This window comes from Oncorhynchus keta, chromosome 22 (assembly GCF_023373465.1).
Source record: "Oncorhynchus keta strain PuntledgeMale-10-30-2019 chromosome 22, Oket_V2, whole genome shotgun sequence".
NCBI lineage: Eukaryota > Metazoa > Chordata > Actinopteri > Salmoniformes > Salmonidae > Oncorhynchus > Oncorhynchus keta.
Window position 1 is genome coordinate 16,056,548 of NC_068442.1, and position 24,305 is coordinate 16,080,852.

General features: G+C 43.0%; 1 protein-coding gene across 16 annotated transcripts in view; it reads right to left on the reverse strand.

Moving 5' to 3' along the window:
* Positions 1–24,305, reverse strand: part of LOC118401124 (casein kinase I) — a 66,161-nt gene that overhangs the window by 33,733 nt on the left and 8,123 nt on the right. For all 16 annotated transcript variants that reach the window (XR_008075406.1, XR_008075410.1, XR_008075409.1 and 13 more), the window contains 3 exons: positions 12,913–13,260; positions 2,978–3,018; positions 2,697–2,766 (listed from right to left, as the gene is read on the reverse strand). Coding sequence is in view for 9 of the 16 variants with exons in the window: in XM_035798383.2 (XP_035654276.1) it covers positions 2,697–2,766; positions 2,978–3,018; positions 12,913–13,090 (289 nt within the window). In the remaining 7 variants the exon portion in view is untranslated. The remainder of the gene's footprint in view (positions 1–2,696; positions 2,767–2,977; positions 3,019–12,912; positions 13,261–24,305) is intronic.

Consider the following 24,305-nt stretch of genomic DNA (forward strand, 5'->3'; position numbering starts at 1 on the left):
TTTCCCCTGAGGTCTTGGCTGATTTCTTTTGATTTTCCCATTATGTCAAGCAAAGGAGGCACTGAGTTTGAAGGTAGGCCTTGAAATACATCCACAGGTACACCTCCAACTGACGTCACTTAGCCTTTCAGAAGCTTCTAAAGCCATAACATTATTTTCTGGAATTTTCCAAAGCTGTTTAAAAGGCACAGTCACCTTAGTGTATGTTAACTTCTGACCCACTAGAATTGTGATACAGTGAATTATACGTTAAATAATCTGTCTATAAACAGTTGTTGGAAAAATGACTTGTGTCATGCAGAACGTAGATCTCCTAACCGACTTGCCAAAACTATAGTTTGTTAACAAGAAATTTGTGGAGTGGTTGAAAAACGAGTTAATGACTCCAACCTAACTGTATGTAAACTTCCAACATCAACTGTATCTGTCAATACAGTCATACACATGATGTATAATCCTGTAATATGATTCTGGCCCGCAATGGCAAAAATATATTCTAACGTTGCCCTCCATGGAAAATAATTGCCCAGACCTGGTCTAGCTATACAAATACATAAAGGAATACAGTTTGGAATTATTAAAAACAAACCCTACTGTCAATTTGATACTATGTGGATTAATTCCTTTAACTGGGAAATTAAAATAAAATTCCAAAGATTAAATGTTTTAATTAACAATTCCAATCCAAAAAGTCTAAACTCCAAATTAATTCCAACGTAAATTCTCCACTTCATGAGTGAATTCAAGAATTGAAATTTCTAATTCAATTGGAAATGGCACAAACTATAAATATAATAAAATAAACATTTAGCAAATACAATTGTAGTCTAGCAGTTTATAAATGTATATCCATTTTAATTCACAAATACATTTAGAAAATGGACTACAATTTCAGTACATATAGCAATACACTGTACATAAACAAAAATTACTACTTTTGTTAGGAACCCCCCTGAACATATGAAGAGTTTGACCACTTGTATTTCCTCTTCTACATATTCTGTCACTTGATGGTTTCATTCCAGACACATTTTTTTTGTCTATAATTAAGATGCTATATATTTCGCCTCACACAGAGAAATAAGTAGTACTGCTCGGTTTTACAGTCAAATGTAACAAATTACTCCATTTGAAATAAACTGTACAAATTATACATTTGTGAGATCTATATAATAATTGTTTTAATAAATAAATTCAATACAGTAATATGAGATCTGTACGCAAAACATTAACATTTGACATTTATCAGGTGTGCTTATCCAGAGGGACATACAATAAGTGCATTCACCTTAAGATAGGTAGATGAGAACCACATATCACCGTCAAATATACAGCATACGGATATTATCCGCTCGTGTCTTTTTACTTTCGGTTTTGTACACAAGCTTCAGAATGACTAAAAAATAGATATATTTTTGGTTATTGCAAAGCCATTTCACAGCTGTTTAGATCATACAATGATTCTCGTTTGGACACAAACTGAAATTAGGTGAACATGATCGAATTTTATCAACCAGGTAATGGCAGGGGGATTTCTACATATCGCCTAGGAAATTTCTATTCTCAGTCTGCTTAGCTAACTTTTGTTTCAACCCCGACTTTGTATTAAAAATGTGACTGATACAACTCTGATGTACCCATTGATGGATTTATTAGTTCATTGATTAATGACACTTGCTTAGCCAACACTGCCCAAGAGGAAATGGCCAGAACCCACCTATGCAAGAACTTATATTTGAGATGTACATCTCCCTTCCCCCAACACTGACATTATCGCTGTCTAAACACTGGTCCTGTCAATGACCGACATGCAAAGGTAACACAGGAAGTGGTATCACAACAGCTGTGCAAGTGTGAACAGACTGCACTTCCTGTGATTGTCTTCAGTGAATGGGGGGTTTCAAGCAGAAAGCATTCATCCCATATAGAAATGGACTACTGTTCAGAAAAGTAGTAAAGGTGATTACCATCACAATCAGACTTATCAAAAGATAATATAAAAATGTCAGATTTTTTACATTTTTTTTTAAACAATTGGGTGTGATTGGTAAAATAGCGTAACTGTTAAAGGGAAGTGACAGCACACTCTCTGCAGCGTATTCAGGGAGACAACATGGCAACGTGTCGCCTCCCGCAGAGGTTCTGCAGGTGTCTCATCAACACCACAGGACTAGTGCTACTTTCTATACCTGAGCCAGGAGACTGACAAGTGTGTAGGAGGTTCACTGACTGAAGTGTGACTGGTTGTGTATGTGAGGCAAAGGTAATGCATGTGTAAGAGAAAGATATCTCAAGCTCTTTCCCAGGCAACCGTTCCAATCATAAACCACAACACGTGGAACCACTAAAACACTGTACACCTGCACAACATTACCATGTCCTTGCAAGCCTAAATATTCTGGAGCAATATAATACCAGAGATTCAGGTATTCTGCGTGAGCAACCGACAAGAGGAAACACACACACCCACATGCAGTAATTTATTAATATTGAGGGCCTTCACCCTATCAGACAGAGGCACAGTGAAATTGATAACAGGAGAGCTTGATAATTCTTTTGCGTGACAGTTAATGGGCAGTCTTTCTTCATACAAAACATCACCAATATGAGGTGACCTCAAGTCAGTTGGAGTGATTAGTGAGCAAGGAAGAGAGAGGATGGAGGTAAATATGTGGCATACAGAGTGAAGGTCTTACCTGTGCTGCCTAATGTTTTGTAAAAACGGTACTCCAAATGCAGCTGTGGTGCCCTTGACTTTATTGGTTCCTGGAGGGGGAATACAGAAGGAAACACTTCAGTTGAAGGGAGTCTTTTCATACACTACACACCAAGAATAAGAAGTACACCTAAATAGGTACATTATTCAAATGAATTATCCTTCAACAAACTATTTTCAAATTCAGGTTTACAAATACATACATACAGCTGCTCATTGGGTCACTCCACAAATAATACAGAAATAAGAACATGTACTTACCAATTTTATTGCAACATACTCATTGGTGTAGAGGTTTTTACCTAGGGGGGAGAGGTTATTAATTTCAAAACAGATGTGAGGTCGCACCATAGAAATATAATGAATAGAACGGGCTTGGATGCTCTAACCCTGTTCATTTGACTGGCAAACTCATGGGTACAGTCACAGACTTCCTGGTATTGAAATACAATCATTTCTATCAACTGATACGCCGAGTCGATATTCACCTCATAAGGAGCATCACCCCTCTACCACGCCCACAAATCGGGGAAAATAAACCCTTCCCCCATTGCGAGAGAGACAACTTTGTCGCCGTTTTTTTTTGTTATACAGAAAAATCGCAAAACATACCAAAAGGCTGCTGATTGAAAAAAAATGACAGGTTTTGGTGTGAGTCAAGGGGGTAACCTAGGTAACCACAGATTGTTTTCCCCACAGGCGGGCAAGGCCGAGACCTTCTAATACTATGCTGAAATGCCATGGTAATGTAGACGCTAACCGATGTGGCTCATGCAATTGAGTGTCCTTCTTGTAATGTCAGTTGAGTTGACTCAACAAATCACAGCACGGATTGAAGGGTACACTTCCTGCTTTTACGTCCTGGCATGGGTACACTCAAAATGTCTACCAGTACACCCATTATGCCATCATTGACTTGAATGGGGACGCCCGTTATATTCATTATACTTCTACGGTGGCACATCCAGTGCAGCCACCAAGGAACCATCTTAACTCCCACAGCTTTAAGACACATGCTTCACAAATAACAGCGATGACTGAACAAACAGTGACTGGAAGGTCAGAGGCGTGTAAATTTGATAAATGCGGAGGTTCCCATTGGACAGTTGAGGTGAGGAGGACAACCAGGAGCATCTAATGCACCATTAGGCATCTGAATAAGCCCATTGTGCAATACCATGAACCCTATCATGCGTATTCTATTAGGTGCACGTCTTGCACAAAAACTACCAACTTCGGATGATTTAATAAAACCAGTAACTTTGGGCCTCCATTTTACTCCAATTACCTGTCTCTTTGTGGGGAATTGGAGTGACTGTAGGCCTTGCTCACTAAGTCATATCGCATTACAAAAGGTGTCATCTTGGAGAGAGAAGTGAAATGCGTTTGCGGAGCATCCTGAGAATGAAAGAGCTAATGCCAACAGTGCGACACCAGCTGGGAAAGTGAGAACACGGCTTGTGTTTTGATGTAATGATCCTGCGCATAGCAGTGCAATAATACTTTATATAAATGTGGGGGAATTACGTAGGGCAGTGGGAGAATATGTTTCATTGTAGAATTCAAATACTTAGCGTAGCACATCACTTCAGTTTGTGTGTTTTGAAATAGACCAAACGTGTTTTGAGATGCCAGGCTTAAAGGAAAGATTCACCCATGTTGAATGTTATATCATACTTTGCCATCTCTGAACAATGTTCTATCGATTCCTGGAGTCATTTCATGTTTATCTGAGCTCTTGCTGTTCACGAAGGCAGAAATACACCCGTTGCAACGTATGATCCAAAAGGTGTCATACCAGCTACATTTCTGCCTGCTTGTAAGTGCTATATATTGAAAGCTTGACTGCTGACCAGCCAACATTTTTGGGACTGTATTTATAGCGGACTAATGAAGAAAAAATTAAATAAAAGATACTCTGAGATGATTATTCCTTTAAATTTCAAAGGGTACAAGGTTTAGTGTCCACGTGGAAGCTTCTTCCCTGGTTAACACCGGCTCCAAAAGACACCTTGTGATATTTGCTATTTTACAATCCTCCACGTTCAATGTTGAAATGCCAACGATTTGTGGTGAGGTTTCCTGATTAACAAAGTCAAATTTCATGAATTCTAGTCAGAAGAGAAGAATACAGGTCTGAATAACAACTCCCTCCCAAGACAGTTAGTATTCACATCTGCTTTTTAAGATGTCTTGCCCCTGTAGGCTTGTCTCTTCTCAACTTCAATCTAGCAACAGCAGCCCAGCATTCTAAATGTCAGGGCAATTTAGGCCATTCTTAAATTCCTCATAAGTGAGCAGAGGAGCCTATGGAGGAGCCTATGGAACCCAGCCACACTCAGGCTGAGTGACAACGCCACAGGCAAACTATAGGCCTCAGAGAACCTCTGACTGCTCAGCAGCACAGTTCATGCGAGGAGCATACCAGAGAACAAGCCACTCTCTCACCCACCCCCTCCTGGACTAATATCCACGTGGGAGGCAGCAGAGTAGAAGGGAGGAGAATCTCAATCTCTCAACCAGTTTCAGAACAAACAGTAAAGCCTTTCTGGCTATAGCTCTTCATTTCATGGCTTCATGCTCCTCACTGTACTGCTTGGAGAATATGTTCATTAGACAATCCAGATATCTTCATCAGTCACAGGCTACAGGTGATGTGAAATAGGCCCAATGACCTTAACGTATAAGCAAAAACCAGTTAAATTAAATAAAAATATATAAAATGATAGGTCTGCTATACTGTACCCAAATGAACAACTCTTCTCTAAAAGAACAGCCTCCTCCTATTTACCATGCAGGTACTGTATGTCCCTTTGCTGACTGGGTTAAAAAGGAATGCTTATTATGAATTCTATTAGATTCTTTCAGCATACATGAAACAAGGCAACATTAACAGCGTATTCATGGAGAAAGAAGCAGAGGAGTCTTATGAGCAGGCACACATGCATAAACTCAGGTAGGGTCACAGTTTGGGGAATATTCAGAAGTGGAACATTTCCATGGGAATTAACTGGAATATGGGAATATATATATATATTTTTTTTTATTTATTTAACCTTTATTTAACCAGGTAGGCTAGTTGAGAACAAGTTCTCATTTGCAACTGCGACCTGGCCAAGATAAAGCATAGCAGTGTGAACAGACAACACAGAGTTACACATGGAGTAAACAATTAACAAGTCAATAACACAGTAGAAAAAAAGGATAGTCTATATACATTGTGTGCAAAAGGCATGAGGAGGTAGGCGAATAATTACAATTTTGCAGATTAACACTGGAGTGATAAATTATCAGATGGTCATGTACAGGTAGAGATATTGGTGTGCAAAAGAGCAGAAAAGTAAATAAATAAAAACAGTATGGGGATGAGGTAGGTGAAAATGGGTGGGCTATTTACCAATAGACTATGTACAGCTGCAGCGATCGGTTAGCTGCTCAGATAGCAGATGTTTGAAGTTGGTGAGGGAGATAAGTCTCCAACTTCAGCGATTTTTGCAATTCGTTCCAGTCACAGGCAGCAAAGTACTGGAACGAAAGGCGGCCAAATGAGGTGTTGGCTTTAGGGATGATCAGTGAGTATATATATGCAAAGTAATATTAATACCATCTAAAAATGTAGATATTTTTTTGCATTGGATATATTTACCATATCATAAGGAGACAGAAACATAAACCTTTTTACCTTATCATAAGTAGACATAATTGCAAATGATTAAATCCTTCCAAAATAAACAAAAACAACTATTTAGTTATGAATTGAACTTTAATTAAATTAGTTCACATGGGATGACTTCACTGAACAAAAAAAGGGAATATTGAAGGATCCCTAATGATCCATTGCATATCCTAAAAACATTTTCAACATATATAGTCTAGAAACTAAAGCTTTGGTTTTCTTCCTCTCAGGCTTCCATGTCTTCTCCCTGGACCTCCTCAATGTCCACCTCTTGAACATCACCCTCGGAGGCCTCATCTTCGCTGTCACTTTCCAACCTTGTTGAGGATGGCTCATTGTCAGGCTCAAAAAGCCTCAAATTTGACTGGATGGCCACCAATTTTTCAACCCTTGTATTGGTCAGCCTGTTGCGTGCTTTGGTGTGTGTGTTCCAAAACAAGGACCAGTTGCGCTCGGAGGCGACTGATGTTGGTGGGATTTGGAGGACGATGGAGGCAACAGGGGAAAGAGCCTCAAATCCACAAAGTCCCTTCCACTAGGTGGCTGATGAGATACGTTGGCTCGACTGTCATATTGCATCTCCACCCCAAAGCCCTTGCTTGGAAGTGTTCTTCGCCAGACTGCCAAGAACCTTGCCAACGTACAGGCCAAGGTGGCGAGACACTGTAGTGATGACACCATGAGCCTTGTTGATCTCTGCACCAGACAGGATGCTCTTGCCAGCATACATGGGGTCCAACATGTACGCTGTGGCGTGTATCTTCACACTTTTTGATGTATTTCAGTAAAAATCAAATCAAATTTTATTTGTCACATACACATGGTTCGCAGATGTTAATGCGAGTGTAGCGAAATGCTTGTGCTTCTAGTTCCGACAATGCAGTGATAACCAACATCTAACTAACAATTCCAAAACTACTGTCTTATACAGTGTAAGGGGATAAAGAATATGTACATAAGGATATATGAATGAGTGATGGTACAGAGCAGCATACAGTAGATGGTATCGAGTACAGTATATACATATGAGATGAGTATGTAGACAAAGTAAACAAAGTGGCATAGTTAAAGTGGCTAGTGATACATGTATTACATAAGGATGCAGTCGATGATGTAGAGTACAGTATATACGTATGCATATGAGATGAATAATGTAGGGTAAGTAACATTATATAAGGTAGCATTGTTTAAAGTGGCTAGTGATATATTTACATAATTTCCCATCAATTCCCATTATTAAAGTGGCTGGAGTTGGGTCAGTGTCAATGACAGTTTAACAGTCTGATGGCCTTGAGATAGAAGCTGTTTTTCAGTCTCTCGGTCCCAGCTTTGATGCACCTGTACTGACCTCGCCTTCTGGATGATAGCGGGGTGAACAGGCAGTGGTTCGGGTGGTTGATGTCCTTGATGATCTTTATGGCCTTCCTGTAACATCGGGTGGTGTAGGTGTCCTGGAGGGCAGGTAGTTTGCCCCCGGTGATGCGTTGTGCAGACCTCACTACCCTCTGGAGAGCCTTACGGTTGAGGGCGGAGCAGTTGCCGTACCAGGCGGTGATACAGCCCGCCAGGATGCTCTCGATTGTGCATCTGTAGAAGTTTGTGAGTGCTTTTGGTGATAAGCCAAATTTCTTCAGCCTCCTGAGGTTGAAGAGGCGCTGCTGCGCCTTCTTCACGACGCTGTCAGTGTGAGTGGACCAATTCAGTTTGTCTGTGGTGTATACCGAGGAACTTAAAACTTACTACCCTCTCCACTACTGTTCCATCGATGTGGATAGGGGGGTGTTCCCTCTGCTGTTTCCTGAAGTCCACAATCTCCTTAGTTTTGTTGACGTTGAGTGTGAGGTTATTTTCCTGACACCACACTCCGAGGGCCCTCACCTCCTCCCTGTAGGCCGTCTCGTCGTTGTTGGTAATCAAGCCTACCACTGTTGTGTCTTCCGCAAACTTGATGATTGAGTTGGAGGCGTGCGTGGCCACGCAGTCGTGGGTGAACAGGGAGTACAGGAGAGGGCTCAGAACGCACCCTTGTGGGGCCCCTGTGTTGAGGATCAGCGGGGAGGAGATGTTGCCTACCCTCACCACCTGGGGGCGGCCCGTCAGGAAGTCCAGTACCCAGTTGCACAGGGCGGGGTCGAGACCCAGGGTCTCGAGCTTGATGACGAGCTTGGAGGGGACTATGGTGTTGAATGCCGAGCTGTAGTCGATGAACAGCATTCTCACATAGGTATTCCTCTTGTCCAGGTGGGTTAGGGCAGTGTGCAGTGTGGTTGAGATTGCATCGTCTGTGGACCTATTTGGGCGGTAAGCAAATTGGAGTGGGTCTAGGGTGTCAGGTAGGGTGGAGGTGATTATGGTCCTTGACTAGTCTCTCAAAGCACTTCATGATGACGGAAGTGAGTGCTACGGGGCGGTAGTCGTTTAGCTCAGTTACCTTAGCTTTCTTGGGAACAGGAACAATGGTGGCCCTCTTGAAGCATGTGGGAACAGCAGACTGGTATAGGGATTGATTGAATATGTCCGTAAACACACCGACCAGCTGGTCTGCGCATGCTCTGAGGGCGCGGCTGGGGATGCCGTCTGGGCCTGCAGCCTTGCGAGGGTTAACACGTTTAAATGTCTTACTCACCTCGGCTGCAGTGAATGAGAGACCGCATGTTTTCGTTGCAGGCCGTGTCAGTGGCACTGTATTGTCCTCAAAGCGGGCAAAAAAGTTATTTAGTCTGCCTGGGAGCAAGACATCCTGGTCCGTGACTGGGCTGGGTTTCTTCTTGTAGTCCGTGATTGACTGTAGACCCTGCCACATGCCTCTTGTGTCTGAGCCGTTGAATTGAGATTCCACTTTGTCTCTGTACTGATGCTTAGCTTGTTTAATAGCCTTGCGGAGGGAATAGCTGCATTGTTTATATTCGGACATGTTACCAGACACCTTGCCCTGATTAAAAGCAGTGGTTCGCGCTTTCAGTTTCACGCGAATGCTGCCATCAATCCACGGTTTCTGGTTAGGGAATGTTTTTATTGTTGCTATGGGAACGACATCTTCGACGCACGTTCTAATGAACTCGCACACCGAATCAGCGTATTCGTCAATATTTTTATCTGACGCAATACGAAACATGTCCCAGTCCACGTGATGGAAGCAGTCTTGGAGTGTGGAGTCAGCTTGGTCTGACCAGCGTTGGACAGACCTCAGCGTGGGAGCCTCTTGTTTTAGTTTCTGCCTGTAGGCAGGGATCAGCAAAATGGAGTCGTGGTCAGCTTTTCCGAAAGGGGAGCGGGGCAGGGCCTTATATGCTTCGTGGAAGTTAGAGTAACAATGATCCAAGGTTTTACCACCCCTGGTTGCGCAATCGATATGCTGATAAAATTTAGGGAGTCTTGTTTTCAGATTAGCTTTGTTAAAATCCCCAGCTACAATGAATGCAGCCTCCGGATAAATGGTTTCCAGTTTGCAAAGAGTTAAATAAAGTTTGTTCAGAGCCATCGATGTGTCTGCTTGGGGGGGGATATATACGGCTGTGATTATAATCGAAGAGAATTCTCTTGGAAGATAATGCGGTCTACATTTGATTGTGAGGAATTCTAAATCAGGTGAACAGAAGGATTTGAGTTCCTGTATGTTTCCTTCATCACACCATGTCTCGTTAGTCATGAGGCATACGCCCCCGCCACGCTTCTTACCAGAAAGATGTTTGTTTCTGTCGGCGCGATGCGTGGAGAAACCCGTTGGCTGCACCGCATCGGATAGCGTCTCTCCAGTGAGCCATGTTTCCGTGAAGCAGAGAATGTTGCAGTCTCTGATGTCCCTCTGGAATGCCACCCTTGCTCGGATTTCGTCAACCTTGTTGTCGGAGTCTGTCTTTTTCGGAGTCTAACCAGAAAACCGCCTCGTTTCCCTCTTTTTCGGAGTCGTTTTCTTGGGTCGCTGCATGCGATCCATTCCGTTGTCCTGTTTGTAAGGCAGAACACAGGATCCGCGTCGCGGAAAACACATTCTTGGTCGTACTGATGGCGAGTTGACGCTGATCTTATATTCAGTAGTTCTTCGACTGTATGTAATGAAACCTAAGATGACCTGGGGTACTAATGCAAGAAATACCACGTAAAAAAAAAAAAAAAAAAAAAAATGCATAGTTTCCTAGGAACGCGAAGCGAGGCGGCCATCTCTGTCGGCGCGAGCAGTTTCCTCTGCTTAGAGCAACAGTGAAGTGGGTAGGGCAGAACAGACTTCTTCTCTTACATCTGCAAGCAGTCTGAACATCAGACAGGATGTCATTGTCTCCCTCAATCCGTGCAATGGCTACTGCTATAGGTTTCAGGAGTTTCAGGCTGCTTACCACTCTCACAAAATACATAATCGAGGATGATCCTCTTGATGGGGCTGTCCATGTCGGCAGACTGTGATGTGGCCATATCTTGGAGAGACTGCTTCCTCTCCAGGAGACTGTCAAACATGATGACAACACCACCCCAAGGGGGGTTGCTGGGCAGCTTCATAGTGGTGCTCTTATTCTTCTCACTTTGCTTGGTCAGGTAGATTGCTGCTATAACTTGATTACCCTTCACATTCCTAACCATTCCATTGGCTCTCTTGTAGTGTATCCATGTGTTTTCAGTGCCATGATGTCCTTGAGGAGCAGATTCAATGCATGAGCAGCACAGCCAATGGGTGTGATGTGAGGGTAGGACTCCTCCACTTTAGACCAAGCAGCCTTCATGTTCGCAGCAGTGTCTGTCACCAGCGCAAATACCTTCTGTGGTCCAAGGTCATTGATGACTGCCTTCAACTTATCTGCAATGTAGAGACCGGTGTGGTTGTTGTCCCTTGCGTCTGTGCTCTTGTAGAATACTGGTTGAGGGGTGGAGATGTAGTTAATTATTCCTTGCCCACAAACATTCGACCACCCATCAGAGACTGCAATGCAGTCTGCTTCCTCTATGATTTGCTTGACATTCACTTGCACTCTGTTGAACTCTGCATCCAGCAAATGAGTAGATAAAGCATGTCTGGTTAGAGGGATGCATGCTGGGCAAAGAGCATTCAGAAATCTCTTCCAATACATATTGCCTGTGACCATCAGAGGTGAAACAGTTGCATACACAGCTTGAGCAAGACATTCATCAGCATCTATGACTATGTTCCTCCATTGAATAAAAAAACCCTTCAGATTCCAGGAGGACCATGAGCTGTTGCTATCGATAAGGTGTCTGATACATAATTTTCACCTCAAATAGAAGTAGAGGGACTTTTGTCAGAGGTTCATTGTTGTGAGCGCTGAGGGAACTTTATGCACTTGGCCAGATGATTCTGCATCTTTTCTGCTTTCTTCACATATGATTTGGCACAATATTTGCAAATGTACACAGCTTTCCCTTCTACATTAGATGCAGTGAAATGTCTCCACACATCAGATAGTGCCAGTGGCATTTTCCTGTAAAGATTAGAAAAATAGTTCAAAATATATATATACACAATTCTATGGACAGATAAATAGTTAAGCAGTTAGATTAAACAACTCCTTTGTAGGATAAATGTATTAAAATGAAACATGTATGGAAACAGGTGAATTAACACTCAGTTAGCAGGCTCAAGCAAGCTAATTTACCCACATGGTAGCAAAAACTAACTAGCAGAAATGGTTAACAAGTTAGAAATTATTTAAACACTTTGCTGTAGGCTACTATTTAATAGTTTTTTTTATATCACAAATGTCATGTAAAATATATTCACCCCAGCCAGTATTGTAATCAAAACTTACCAGAAAGCATGTAGTCCTTGGCTCAGACAGTGTAGTAGTGTGGGCTCAATAGCATCTCATTAGTGTTCAAGATCTTGAGAATCAGCTGTACATGTGATGGATGAGTGCACTGCACATGTGATGAAGAATGCACAGTGCATGCAGATGGTTGCAATTCCATTGAATTTGGAATAGTTTAACCAAAATATGCCACAAGACCTAGAATTGCTTTATGTGTATCCCATAAAAAAGTTTCACTGTTGTAAGCAAACTTTTTTGATGAATTTAAGCAAAATTCCCAAGATTCCCATGCTTAACTTCAGACGGAGAATTTCAGGAAATTTACCGGGAAGTTTCCGACCTTAAAGGCTTAAAAATGTACCTGAGTTTAAGGTCACCTCAGGCTGCGAGGTGTCAGATGTGATAATGAGTTGTAGTGGAGGTGCAGGGGGATAGACATTCAGCTTTCAAAGTGAAGTAATTATCCATAACGAAAATGAAATGCATCTTATTTGCCGCCAATGTAATCTGTGTCTCAATTCCAGTGTCCACAGCCTTTGCAGAGTAGCTGGGGCCTGACCTCATCATGAATCAGTGATTGCATCCAACTTTAATCGTCGTGTTGAGATATTATGATAGCGAGGGTGAGAAGAGGGCACTGACTGTCATTAGGAATTCATCAATGAAGATTTTATGTTACAGAGGCCCAAAATTGTAAAACCAATCTTCATACATACACCAAAAAAAGTTCCAAATGTATTCTTGAAAGGGTGGCCAGTTCTTACCTAGCTTCAGCTCTCCAAAGTTACCACAGCCAATCTTCTTGCCCACACGGAAGTTGGGCCCAACCATGAGCACTCCGGAGGAGCCTGATCCAGAGGGGCGCGAGTGCCCGCTGCGCCCCTGACCCGCCTTGCTGCTGCGCGCCGGTCGCTCACCCTCTTTTTCCCGTGGGTGCTCCATGGCTCAAAATGCCCCCCAGAGGACACGAGGCACAGGGAGATGGTGCGCTCCCTGTCAGGGGCTGCTCCTCAGCTGGGCAAAGGGGCCGGGGCACCGGGCTCTGCCTCTGCCCAGCCCCGTCACTGCGACCTCGACATTGGGGTGGGGGAGCGAGAGCTTTCACAGGTATCCTGGAAACAAGGGAAAAGGAAATGTCAGAAATTGACCAATTTAAGTGTCCTGCTGAGATAAACTATGGAGTGACTAGGTACTGAGAAACCATGACAACCCCACCACACAAGGACCTGCAGGATAAAAGAACTCTACAAAAAAAAAAGTGTAGTCCTAAATTGATAATGTCAGGATACTGAAAATGGCAAATTGTGATGAGGGAGCTTAGGGCTGGGCGATATCAAATGAATTCAAATGTATGTTTTTGCGTGATTTTCCAAGAATCAAGATTTTGTTATTGTTTGTTTTAATGTCCGCTTGTTCTCATGTTGTATTTTTGGTCTATTCTCCGTCGCTCCTCTGTGCACCTTCCGCATTTACACCAGAGATCTGTATATAATGACGAGATGTAAAGTACCATTCAAAAGTTTTACATGTATTTTTTTTACATTGCAGAATAATAGTGAATACATCAAAGCTATGAAATAACACACATGGAATAATGTAGTAACTAAAACAAGTGTTAAATCAAAATCTAAATATATTTGAGATTCTTCAAAGTAGCCACCCTTTGCCTTGATGACAGCTTTGCACACTCTTGGCATTCTCTCAACCAGCTTCACCTGGAATGCTTTTCCAATAGTCTTGAAGGAGTGAAAGTGAACACCTTGTTTCTTGTCAGAATCTTGAGCCTCATTTTGTTAAAAAGGTGGGGTAATGACCGTAGGAATAATGTGCTTGTATCCTTTTTTAAAAATGTGCTGAGTACTTGTTGCCTTCTTTTCCTTCACTCCGCGGTCCAACTCATCCCAAACCATCTCAATTGGGTTGAGGTCGGGTGATTGTGGCGGCCAGGTCATCTAATGCAGCACTCCAATCTCCTTCTTGATCAAATAGCCCTTATATAGCCTGGAGGTGTGCTGGGTCATTGTCCTGTTGATAAACAAATGATATTGGGACTAAGTGCAAACCAGATGGGATGGCGTATCGCTGCAGAATGCTGTTGTAGCCATGTTGGTTAAGTGTGCCTTGAATTTTAAATGAATCCCTGACCGTGTCACCAGGAAAGCTCCCCCACACCGTCACACCACCTCCTCCATGCTTCACGGTGGGAACCACACATGCGGAGATCATCCGTTCACCTATTCTGCGACAGACCAAAATGACAGATTTCCACTTATCTAATGTCCATTGCTTGTGTTTCTTGGCCCAAGCAAGTCTCTTCTTATTGGTGTCCTTTAGTAGTGGTTTCAATTAACACCTGTTAATTGAAATGCATTCCAGGTTATTCCATTCCAAGCTGGTTGAGAGAATGCCAAGAGTGTGAAAAGCTGTCATTAAGGCAAAGGGTGGCTATTTGAAGAATCTCAAATAGATTTTGATTTAACGCTTTTTTGGTTACCACATGATTTCATGTGTGTTATTTTTATGTTTTCACTATTATTCTACAATGTAGAAAAGAGTCCAAACTTTTGACTGGTACTGTAGATATATTTTTTTAAACACTTGAAGTACAAAAATAAAAACTGTTTGTGGTGAAATCATAAGGAAGGCTTTACTATTAACAATAAGGACCAAAATGGGCCATACAGCCTGAGTTTTCCAACGGTGTGACAGGAAGATGGTGTCACAGCAGAGGAAACAGCGGTCACTCCAGGGGACATAACCTATTAATAAACATTTCATTATAATCAAATAACACTTATTTGCATTAGACCTATTTGTATCCTGCTGCAATTTTGATGCTTTTAAGTGATTCTGCAATATTTATGCATTCATTCTCCCATGCCTGGTTTCTCACTTTCTGCAACCTCTGCGTCTGTCTCTGCCCTCCGGGGAGGGTCTAGTTTCTTTACCTGGTCCTGGTGATCGTGCAGGCAGACATTGGGGAATGGCTGTGGTGCTCCCATTCCTGGTTCTCACTCCCTGCATTAGAACATCCATCCCATTGGTCCCTTTATGTCTGTCCTACCAGTTTCTCTTTTCCTGACCGATTGGCATACGTGATTCACCCTGGGAGCCCCCATCAGCCGTGCCTCTTTTGGAAACTGTTCCCCCCCTGCTATACCTGGTTGATCCTGCCATATTCTTGTCCCAAAGATTAAGCCAAGTCTAAATACACACGGCCGGTACAGTGAAACTTTGCATGGCTCATTAAATCAGTTAAGGTTCCATTAATTCGCTCCAATGTTACTTGGATAACTGTGGCAATTGTAGCGCTAAGATATGCCAACAAGTGCTGGCCCAAAACCGATACGGGGACCCTTCGTGGCACTGGCGTCTCATTCGAATGTCTGCCCTATCAACTTCCAATGGTACTTTGTGCCTACCATGGTGACGACTGGTAACAGAAAAATCAGGGTTCGACTCAGTAGAGGGAGCCTGAGAAACGGCTAGCACAAGGAAGGAAGCAGGCACGGAAATGAGCCACTCCCAGTTCGGGGAAGTAGTGACAAAAAATAATACATGACTCTTTGGAGTATCTGTAATTGTAATGAGTACACTTCAAATGAGGATCCATTACTGATGTTTAGAACTGATGTTTAGAAGCATTTTTACAGTGGTCAAAAACTTCTGAAAGTGTCATTATGTTTTAACTGTACAATTTGGACTGCCTGTTGTGTATTGTCCGTCGGTGTGACAATGTCCTATGGGGTGACGCCAATAAATGGAAAAATTGAAAAAGAAAGTGTCATCTAAGACAAAAATGTAAAAGACATTGTCAAGCATGAGGCAGGTAACATTATAATAATACACAAAGTAAGATAAAAGCAATTATCTAAGTTCAGTGAAATTACTGTGAATCTTACCCAACATTTTTGTAAAGCTTTACACTCGGTTATCATCATTATACAAGACAATTGTGTCTATTTCATCTGAAGTGCCGGAATATGATTACTGATTTAAAGACAGAAGTAACTAATGAGTAAAATAATTCTTATTTTGTAAACAAACTATTATATTAAAATTAATTGTAATGTCACCCCAGAGGAAAAATTCAAGGCACTAATACAGGTCCACTAAACCAGATATAAACTCAGAATTGAAAAAGGCTATATAACATTGAGTTGTACCTTTTGTTTTGGCCATATGGGAACTACCTGTGTACAGTTTCAAACTGTACTTTGGTTCACATTGAATAAATTCCTATTCTTTATGCTGTGAACATTAGCCTTAGTATTCAAATGTAGATCTTGCTCCTTGACATCAAGCTACAACTAGAAACCAGGAACTGTGTTTTAAATATATCCACGAGTGACCTTGTTTGTCTGTAGAGGCAAAGTTACAGGACCTTTGCCCTAACGTGGAGGGTATAACTGCCATGAGCATAGTCACTAATATTATTCAAATGTAATATATATTTTTAAATATAGTTTGGACTATTTGTAACTTTTATGTAGGCTACCTACCCAGTGATGGTTTAGGCTATTAACTACAGCCATTACACAGAGTTTACAAAACAATTAAGGACATCTGCTCTTTACATGACAGATTGACTAGGTGAATCCAGAAGAAAGCTATGCTCCCTTACTGATGTCGACTGTTAAATCCACTTCAAATCAATGTAGATGAAGCGGAGGAGACAGGTTAAATAAGGATTTTTAAGCCTTGAGAAGTGGATTGTGTATGTGTGCCATTCAGAGGGTGAATGGGCAAGACAAAAGATTTAAGGGCCTTTGAACCAGGTGTGGTAGTAGGTGCCAGGCACACCGGTTTGTGTCAGGAACTGCAACGCTGCTGGGTTCTTCACGCACAACAGTTGCAAGAATGGTTCAAAACCATCCATCCAACTTGACAACTGTGGGAAACATTGAGGTCAACATGGGCCAGCATCCCTGTGGAATGCTTTCGACATGTTACCGTTGCCAGTACTAGACCTAAATGAAACATTGCAGGACAGGTCTCACCAACCTGCAGAGAAAAGTAGGCATTTGGTTAATAATTCATGGAAGAAAGTCAACGTCTTCAGATCCCCTTTCATTTCCCACAATTGTCTGCTCCATTTCCCTCTGACAATGACAGGAGAGGGCCTTGGTGCTGGAGTATGGCGATCAGTCACTGTTCTCCACAATGTGGGTTGGTTATCGCTCTCAGTGACTGGGATCGCACAAATTAGGCCGGCTTCCTATGAGATATTTCCTGCGCCTGGATCAAACAGTTTCTATCCGCAGAGGAAAAGTGATAGATGGAAAAAGTCGCTCTGAGATGGCCACCAGAAGACAAAGATAGCTTTCTGTGCTTCCTGCACCCTAGATGCAAGACCTTCAAACCTTTGTTTCACTGAGGCCATAACAGTTTGTTACAAAGCTTGGAAGCGCTCATCTAAAAGTAAAACGATACTCATGCTCGGTTCGCATCCGACAGCGACTGCCCAGCAAGGCATTTTTCCTCCATTGTCTATGAAAAGCATTGATGGAAAGGGGTTAGACAGCCACGTCAAATCAAACTAGCGCAAATAACCCTTGATGTGCAATATCCAATCAGACCTGGGGTCAGAGCTTTGACATAAGAAACACAAAAGGTACTCAGCATAGAGAGGAATCTTGAATCATTTAAACCCGTAAAAGGTTGAGTGTGGATTCACCAGTCAAGTGGGGGGAGGGGAGGAGAATACAAACCGTTAAACACATGAGTTGAACAAGTGGCCATTTTATCAGCTCCCCTTCCAGTTTACTACACTTGAGACCATTCACACTTCAACAAATAGCTTACTGGTAATGTGGAGGAAAGCTTTGGTAAAAAAGCAGTTCCAGCAACAGTCTAATACTGGGGGAGATGACAGAGTTTGACTAGCCAATTTCTTTAAGGGTTGTTTTCAGAGCGGTCATGTGCACTAATTCAAGACATTCTACAACTTCATTACAGGTTCTTACTATTTCCATTGTTTTCAGTTCTTTGGAGTAACAGGGCTGTGAATTGGAGATGGAGGGGATTTTACACCACAATCCAGTTAGAGCCCAGTGAAAAGAGGTAGATGTTTTCTTAAGGTAGGACAATAAACAAACGTACAGGGGAAGATGTTTTAAATGCCATTGTGAGAATAAAGGCTGTTTTTTTCAATATAGAGAATGTGTGTGTGTGTGTGTGTGTGTGTGTGTGTAAGAGAGACTCGCCTGTGGTAGCAAAGTCACTGATTCACACCATCCTCTCTCTACCGGCTGTTATGCAAATTCCAGCTCTGTGCACGTCGCACACGTCATGGCTAAGCCTACAATAGTGTGTGGAAAGTCAGGGATTAAATTGCTCAGTGTGACACAGTGTGTGTGTGTTTTTCTAATGCATTCTCTGCCTGCATAAATGTGTATTTTTCATCTAGCTGTGCTAAATCAAATGTAACGTCACAGTCATGGAGTGAAGTCGTTATGCAAACATGTTACAATGGACAATGCAAGCTAAGAAAAATGAACAAATAAAATATACAATACAATTCATTCGTAACTAACAGAATGAAGGGTTGTTACATTTGGGCCTTCCCGGGCCTCCTTGTACTCAATTCAAACTTAAAATGATAAAACCAGAAAGTATGTAGAAAAGAATGGACAGTTATGGAATAAAATATCTCAAATTTAATAGCATGGGGGCCCCACTGAGTTTGTTAAAATGTTTAAGTCAATCAGACCACATTAGAAAACCACACAAGACATGGCAAAAATTGTAGAATTGCAGGTAACTAGCTATAAAACTGGATTTTAAAAAACAACAAATTAATAAAAAACTCAGTCCATGGCAAAATGTATAGAATTTAAGGAAATTACCTTTTTAAAAAGAGGTAACTTTTTTTTATCTCTGCAGCCAAGAGGACGGTTTCAAAAGATTTCCAGTGTTCTGGAACAACAATTTTTTGTTTTTTTGTACTTTTGCCTCCCAAATTTCATGATATACAAATTGATAATTATAGTTTTGTCATGACGCTGCAACTCCCCTACGGATTCGGTAGAGGTGAAAGTTGAGAGCCTTGTGTCCCCCGAAACACGACCCTGCCAATCCGCACTGTTCTCTTAACCCGGAAGACAGCCACACCAACGTGTCAGAGGAAACACCGTCCAGATGGCGACCGCTTACAGGCGCCCGGCCCATAACCCGGACGACGCAGGGCCAATTGTGCACCGCCTCATGGGTCTCCCAGTCACGGCCGGCTGGGAGACACCCTGGGATCAAACCCAGGTCTGTAGTGACGCCTCAAGCACTGCAAAGCAGTGCCTTAAACCGCTGAATCACTCGGGAGGCTTCAGAACCATTATTTTAAAAGCATGGGAACCGGTTAATGTTATTTTACGTCACATGCATTTTACTCAGTCCAACAAAAAAGCGAAATCCAAGTGCCTATACAAAAGCACTCACTGTCACTCAAAAACATCTCCTTCCAGCGTCTGCCTGCCAGCTAGTTAAGGATACTATCGCGATCACATTTCACAGTGGATTTTATTAACCTCTCTGGGATGTGGGATGCTGGTGTCCCAACTGGCCAACATCCAGTGAAAATGCAGAGCGCAAAATTCAAATGAATTACTATAAAAATTCAACTTTGATGAAATCACACATGCAATACACCAAATTAAAGCTACACGTGTTGTGAATCCAGGCAACGTATCAGATTTCAAAAAGTCTTTACGGCGAAAGCAAACAAACACAGACCATCATATTTCAACCTTCCAGGCGCAACACAAAATGCAGAAATCAAGATATTTTATGCCTTAACTTGGACGAGCTTCTTCTGTTGGCACTCCAATATGTCCCATAAACATCACAAATTGTCCTTTTGTTAGATTAATTCCATCAATATATATCCAAAATGTCTATTTGGCGCGTTTGATCCAGAAAAACACTGGTTCCAACTCTCGCAACATACATAAAAGTTACCTGTAAACTTTGTCCAAACATCTCAAACTACTTTCTAATACAACTGTAGGTATTTTTTTTACATAAATAATCAATCAACTTTAAGAGGGGATATACTGTGTTCAATACCGGAAGAAAACAATGTGTAGCTAGCTTTCAGGTCACGCGCCTCTAACAAAGATTACACTTCCCTCGAGCCTCGTTCTGAACAGTGCTACTTCTTCATTTCGCAAAGGAAAAACCTCAACCAATTTCTAAAGACTGTTGACATCCAGTGGAAGTGATAGGAACTGCAAGAAAGTCGCTTAGAAATCTGGATTCCCAATGAAACCCCATTGAAAAGAGAGTGACTTCAAATGGTTTGTCCTCTGGGTTTCGCCTGCCAAATAAGTTCTGTTATACTCACAGACATGATTCAAACAGTTGTAGAAACTTCAGTGTTTTCTATCCAAATACTAATAATATGCATATCTTAGCTTCTGGGCCTGAGTAGCAGGCAGTTTTTGAATTCACCTAAGTTTGTTAGCTACATCTGGTCCAGGGTGTTGAGCTAGCCCCGGCATCGGGCCAACTCTCGGACGTTCAAAGTTCCTCCATAGCTGGGTACAGTGAGCTCTGAAAGTATTGGGACAGTGACACATTTGTTGTTGTTGTTGTTTTGGCCCTGTACTCCAGCACTTGGATTTGAAATTATACAATGACGAGGTGGTAAGTGCAGACATAAGCTTTATTTTGAGGGTATTTCCAACCATATCGGGTGAACAATTTAAAAATGTCACAATTTCTTGTACATAGTCCTCCCCACATTTTAGGAGTCCAATAGTATTGGGACGAATTCACTTATACAGTGCATTTGGAAAGTATTCAGACCCCTTAACCTTTTCCACAAATCTTAGTTTCATCAGACCAGAGGATCTTGTTTCTCATGGTCTAAGAGTCCTTTAGGTGCCTTTTGGCAAACTCCATGTGCATTTTACTGAGGAGTGGCTTCCGTCTGGCCACTACAGGGCTCCGGGCAGCCGAGCGGAAATGGAGGAAAACTCGCCTCCCTGCGGACCTGGCATCCTTTCACTCCCTCCTCTCTACATTTTCCTCCTCTGTCTCTGCTGCTAAAGCCACTTTCTACCATTCTAAATTCCAAGCATCTGCCTCTAACCCTAGGAAGCTCTTTGCCACCTTCTCCTCCCTCCTGAATCCTCCTCCCCCCTCCTCCCTCTCTGCAGATGACTTTCAACCATTTTGAAAAGAAGGTCAATGACATCCGATCCTCGTTTGCTAAGTCAAACGACACCGCTGGTTCTGCTCACACTGCCCTACCCTATGCTCTGACCTCTTTCTCCCCCTCTCTCCAGATGAAATCTCGCGTCTTGTGACGGCCGGCCGCCCAACAACCTGCCCGCTTGACCCTATCCCCTCCTCTCTTCTCCAGACCATTTCCGGAGACCTTCTCCCTTACCTCACCTCGCTCATCAACTCATCCCTGACCGCTGGCTACGTCCCTCCCGTCTTCAAGAGAGCGAGAGTTGCACCCCTTCTGAAAAAACCTACACTCGATCCCTCCGATGTCAACAACTACAGACCAGTATCCCTTCTCTCTTTTCTCTCCAAAACTCTTGAGCGTGCCGTCCTTGGCCAGCTCTACCGCTATCTCTCTCAGAATGACCTTCTTGATCCAAATCAGTCAGGTTTTAGTCATTCAACTGAGACTGTCTGTATCACGGAGGCGCTCCGCACTGCTAAAGCTAACTCTCTCTCCTCTGCTCTCATCCTTCTAGACCTATCGGCTGCCTTCGATACTGTGAACCATCAGATCCTCCTCTCCACCCTCTCCGAGTTGGGCATCTCCGGCGCGGCCCACGCTTGGATTGCGTCCTACCTGACAGGTCGCTCCTACCAGGTGGCGTGGCGAGAATCTGTCTCCTCACCACGCGCTCTCACCACTGGTGTCCCCCAGGGCTCTGTTCTAGGCCCTCTCCTATTCTCGCTATACACCAAGTCACTTGGCTCTGTCATAACCTCACATGGTCTCTCCTATCATTGCTATGCAGACGACACACAATTAATCTTCTCCTTTCCCCCTTCTGATGACCAGGTGGCGAATCGCATCTCTGCATGTCTGGCAGACATATCAGTGTGGATGACGGATCACCACCTCAAGCTGAACCTCGGCAAGACGGAGCTCCTCTTCCTCCCGGGGGAAGGACTGCCCGTTCCATGATCTCGCCATCACGGTTGACAACTCCATTGTGTCCTCCTCCCAGAGCGCTAAGAACCTTGGCGTGATCCTGGACAACACCCTGACGTTCTCAACTAACATCAAGGCGGTGTCCCGTTCCTGTAGGTTCATGCTCTACAACATCCACAGAGTACGACCCTGCCTCACACAGGAAGCGGCGCAGGTCCTAATCCAGGCACTTGTCATCTCCCGTCTTGACTACTGCAACTCGCTATTGGCTGGGCTCCTGCCTGTGCCATTAAACCCCTACAACTCATCCAGAACGCCGCAGCCCGTCTGGTGTTCAACCTTCCCAAGTTCTCTCACGTCACCCCGCTCCTCCGCTCTCTCCACTGGCTTCCAGTTGAAGCTCGCATCCGCTACAAGACCATGGTGCTCGCCACGGAGCTGTGAGGGGAACGGCACCTCAGTACCTCCAGGCCCTGATCAGGCCCTACACCCAAACAAGGGCACTGCGTTCATCCACCTCTGGCCTGCTCGCCTCCCTACCACTGAGGAAGTACAGTTCCCGCTCAGCCCAGTCAAAACTGTTCGCTGCTCTGGCCCCCAATGGTGGAACAAACTCCCTCACGACGCCAGGACAGCGGAGTCAATCACCACCTTCCGGAGACACCTGAAACCCCACCTCTTCAAGGAATACCTAGGATAGGGTAAGTAAGGGTAAGTAATCCTTCTCACCCCCCTTCTCTCCCCCAACAAGATTTAGATGCAAGTGGCTGTTCCACTGGTTGTCATAGGTGTTTGCACCAATTTGTAAGTCGCTCTGGATAAGAGCGTCTGCTAAATGACTTAAATGTAAATACCATAAAGGCCTGATTTGTGGAGTGCTGCAGAGATGCGAGAACCTTCCAGAAGGACAACCATCTCTACAGAGGAACCCTGGAGCTCTGTCAGGGTGACCATTGGGTTCTTGGTCACCTTCCTGACAAAAGGACCAACCCCCCCCCAGATTGCTCATTTTGTCCGGGCGGCCAGCACTAGGCAGAGTCTTGGTGGTTCCAAACTTATTCCATTTACGAATGATGGAGGCCACCGTGATCTTGGGGATCTTCGATGCTGCAGACATTTTTTTGGTACCCTTCCCCAGATCTATGTCTCGACACAATCCTGTCTCGGAGCTCTACGGACAATTCCTTTCCACCTCATGGCTTGGTTTTTGCTCTGCCATGCACGGTCAACTGTGGGACCTCATATAGACAGGTGTGCCTTGCCAAATCGTGTCCAATCAATTTAATTTACCACCTGTGGACACCAATCAAGTTGTAGAAACATCAAGGATGATCAATGGAAACAGGATGCACCTGAGCTCAATTTTGAGTCTCATAGCAAAGGGTCTGAATACTTATGTAAATAAGGTATTTTTTCTTGTCAATTATGGGGCAGTGTGTGTAGATTGGCAAGGGAAAACAAATGTACCTAATCCATTTTAGAAAAAGTGTGTAACGTAACAAAATGTGGAAAAGGGAAGGGGTCTTAACACTTTCCGAATGCACTGTATCAACAAAAGGAGGTTAACGTATGTTTTACTCAAAGCATTGCCACATCCCTAAAATGGCCATGAGAGGTTTGTATTTATTAAGGATCCCCATTAGCTGCTGCCACAATTAGGGCTGGGCGATATGGCCAAAATATAATATCCTGATAACGATACATATCACAATATAGCACATTTTCTGTAAATTCACTGATTAAATAGTTTATATAAAATGACCACATGTAAAGGCCTATTGCTTTTTACATTTTGAATTAAAGTCGAATAATATTTTATTATTTCTCCTTTTATTTAGAACCTTTGTGCAAATGTTCAATTAAGCAAGTAACAATATTAAATATTAATGTATAAAATCTAAAAAGGTAAATAGAAAACACTTCAACTATAGTAACAAACAAAATAAATGTTAGGCCTAAAAATGTTGGGGCTTATATGTTATTTTGGCAATAATACGTGACACATCAATTTGCATTTGGTACCTTGGGTCAAGCGTTAGC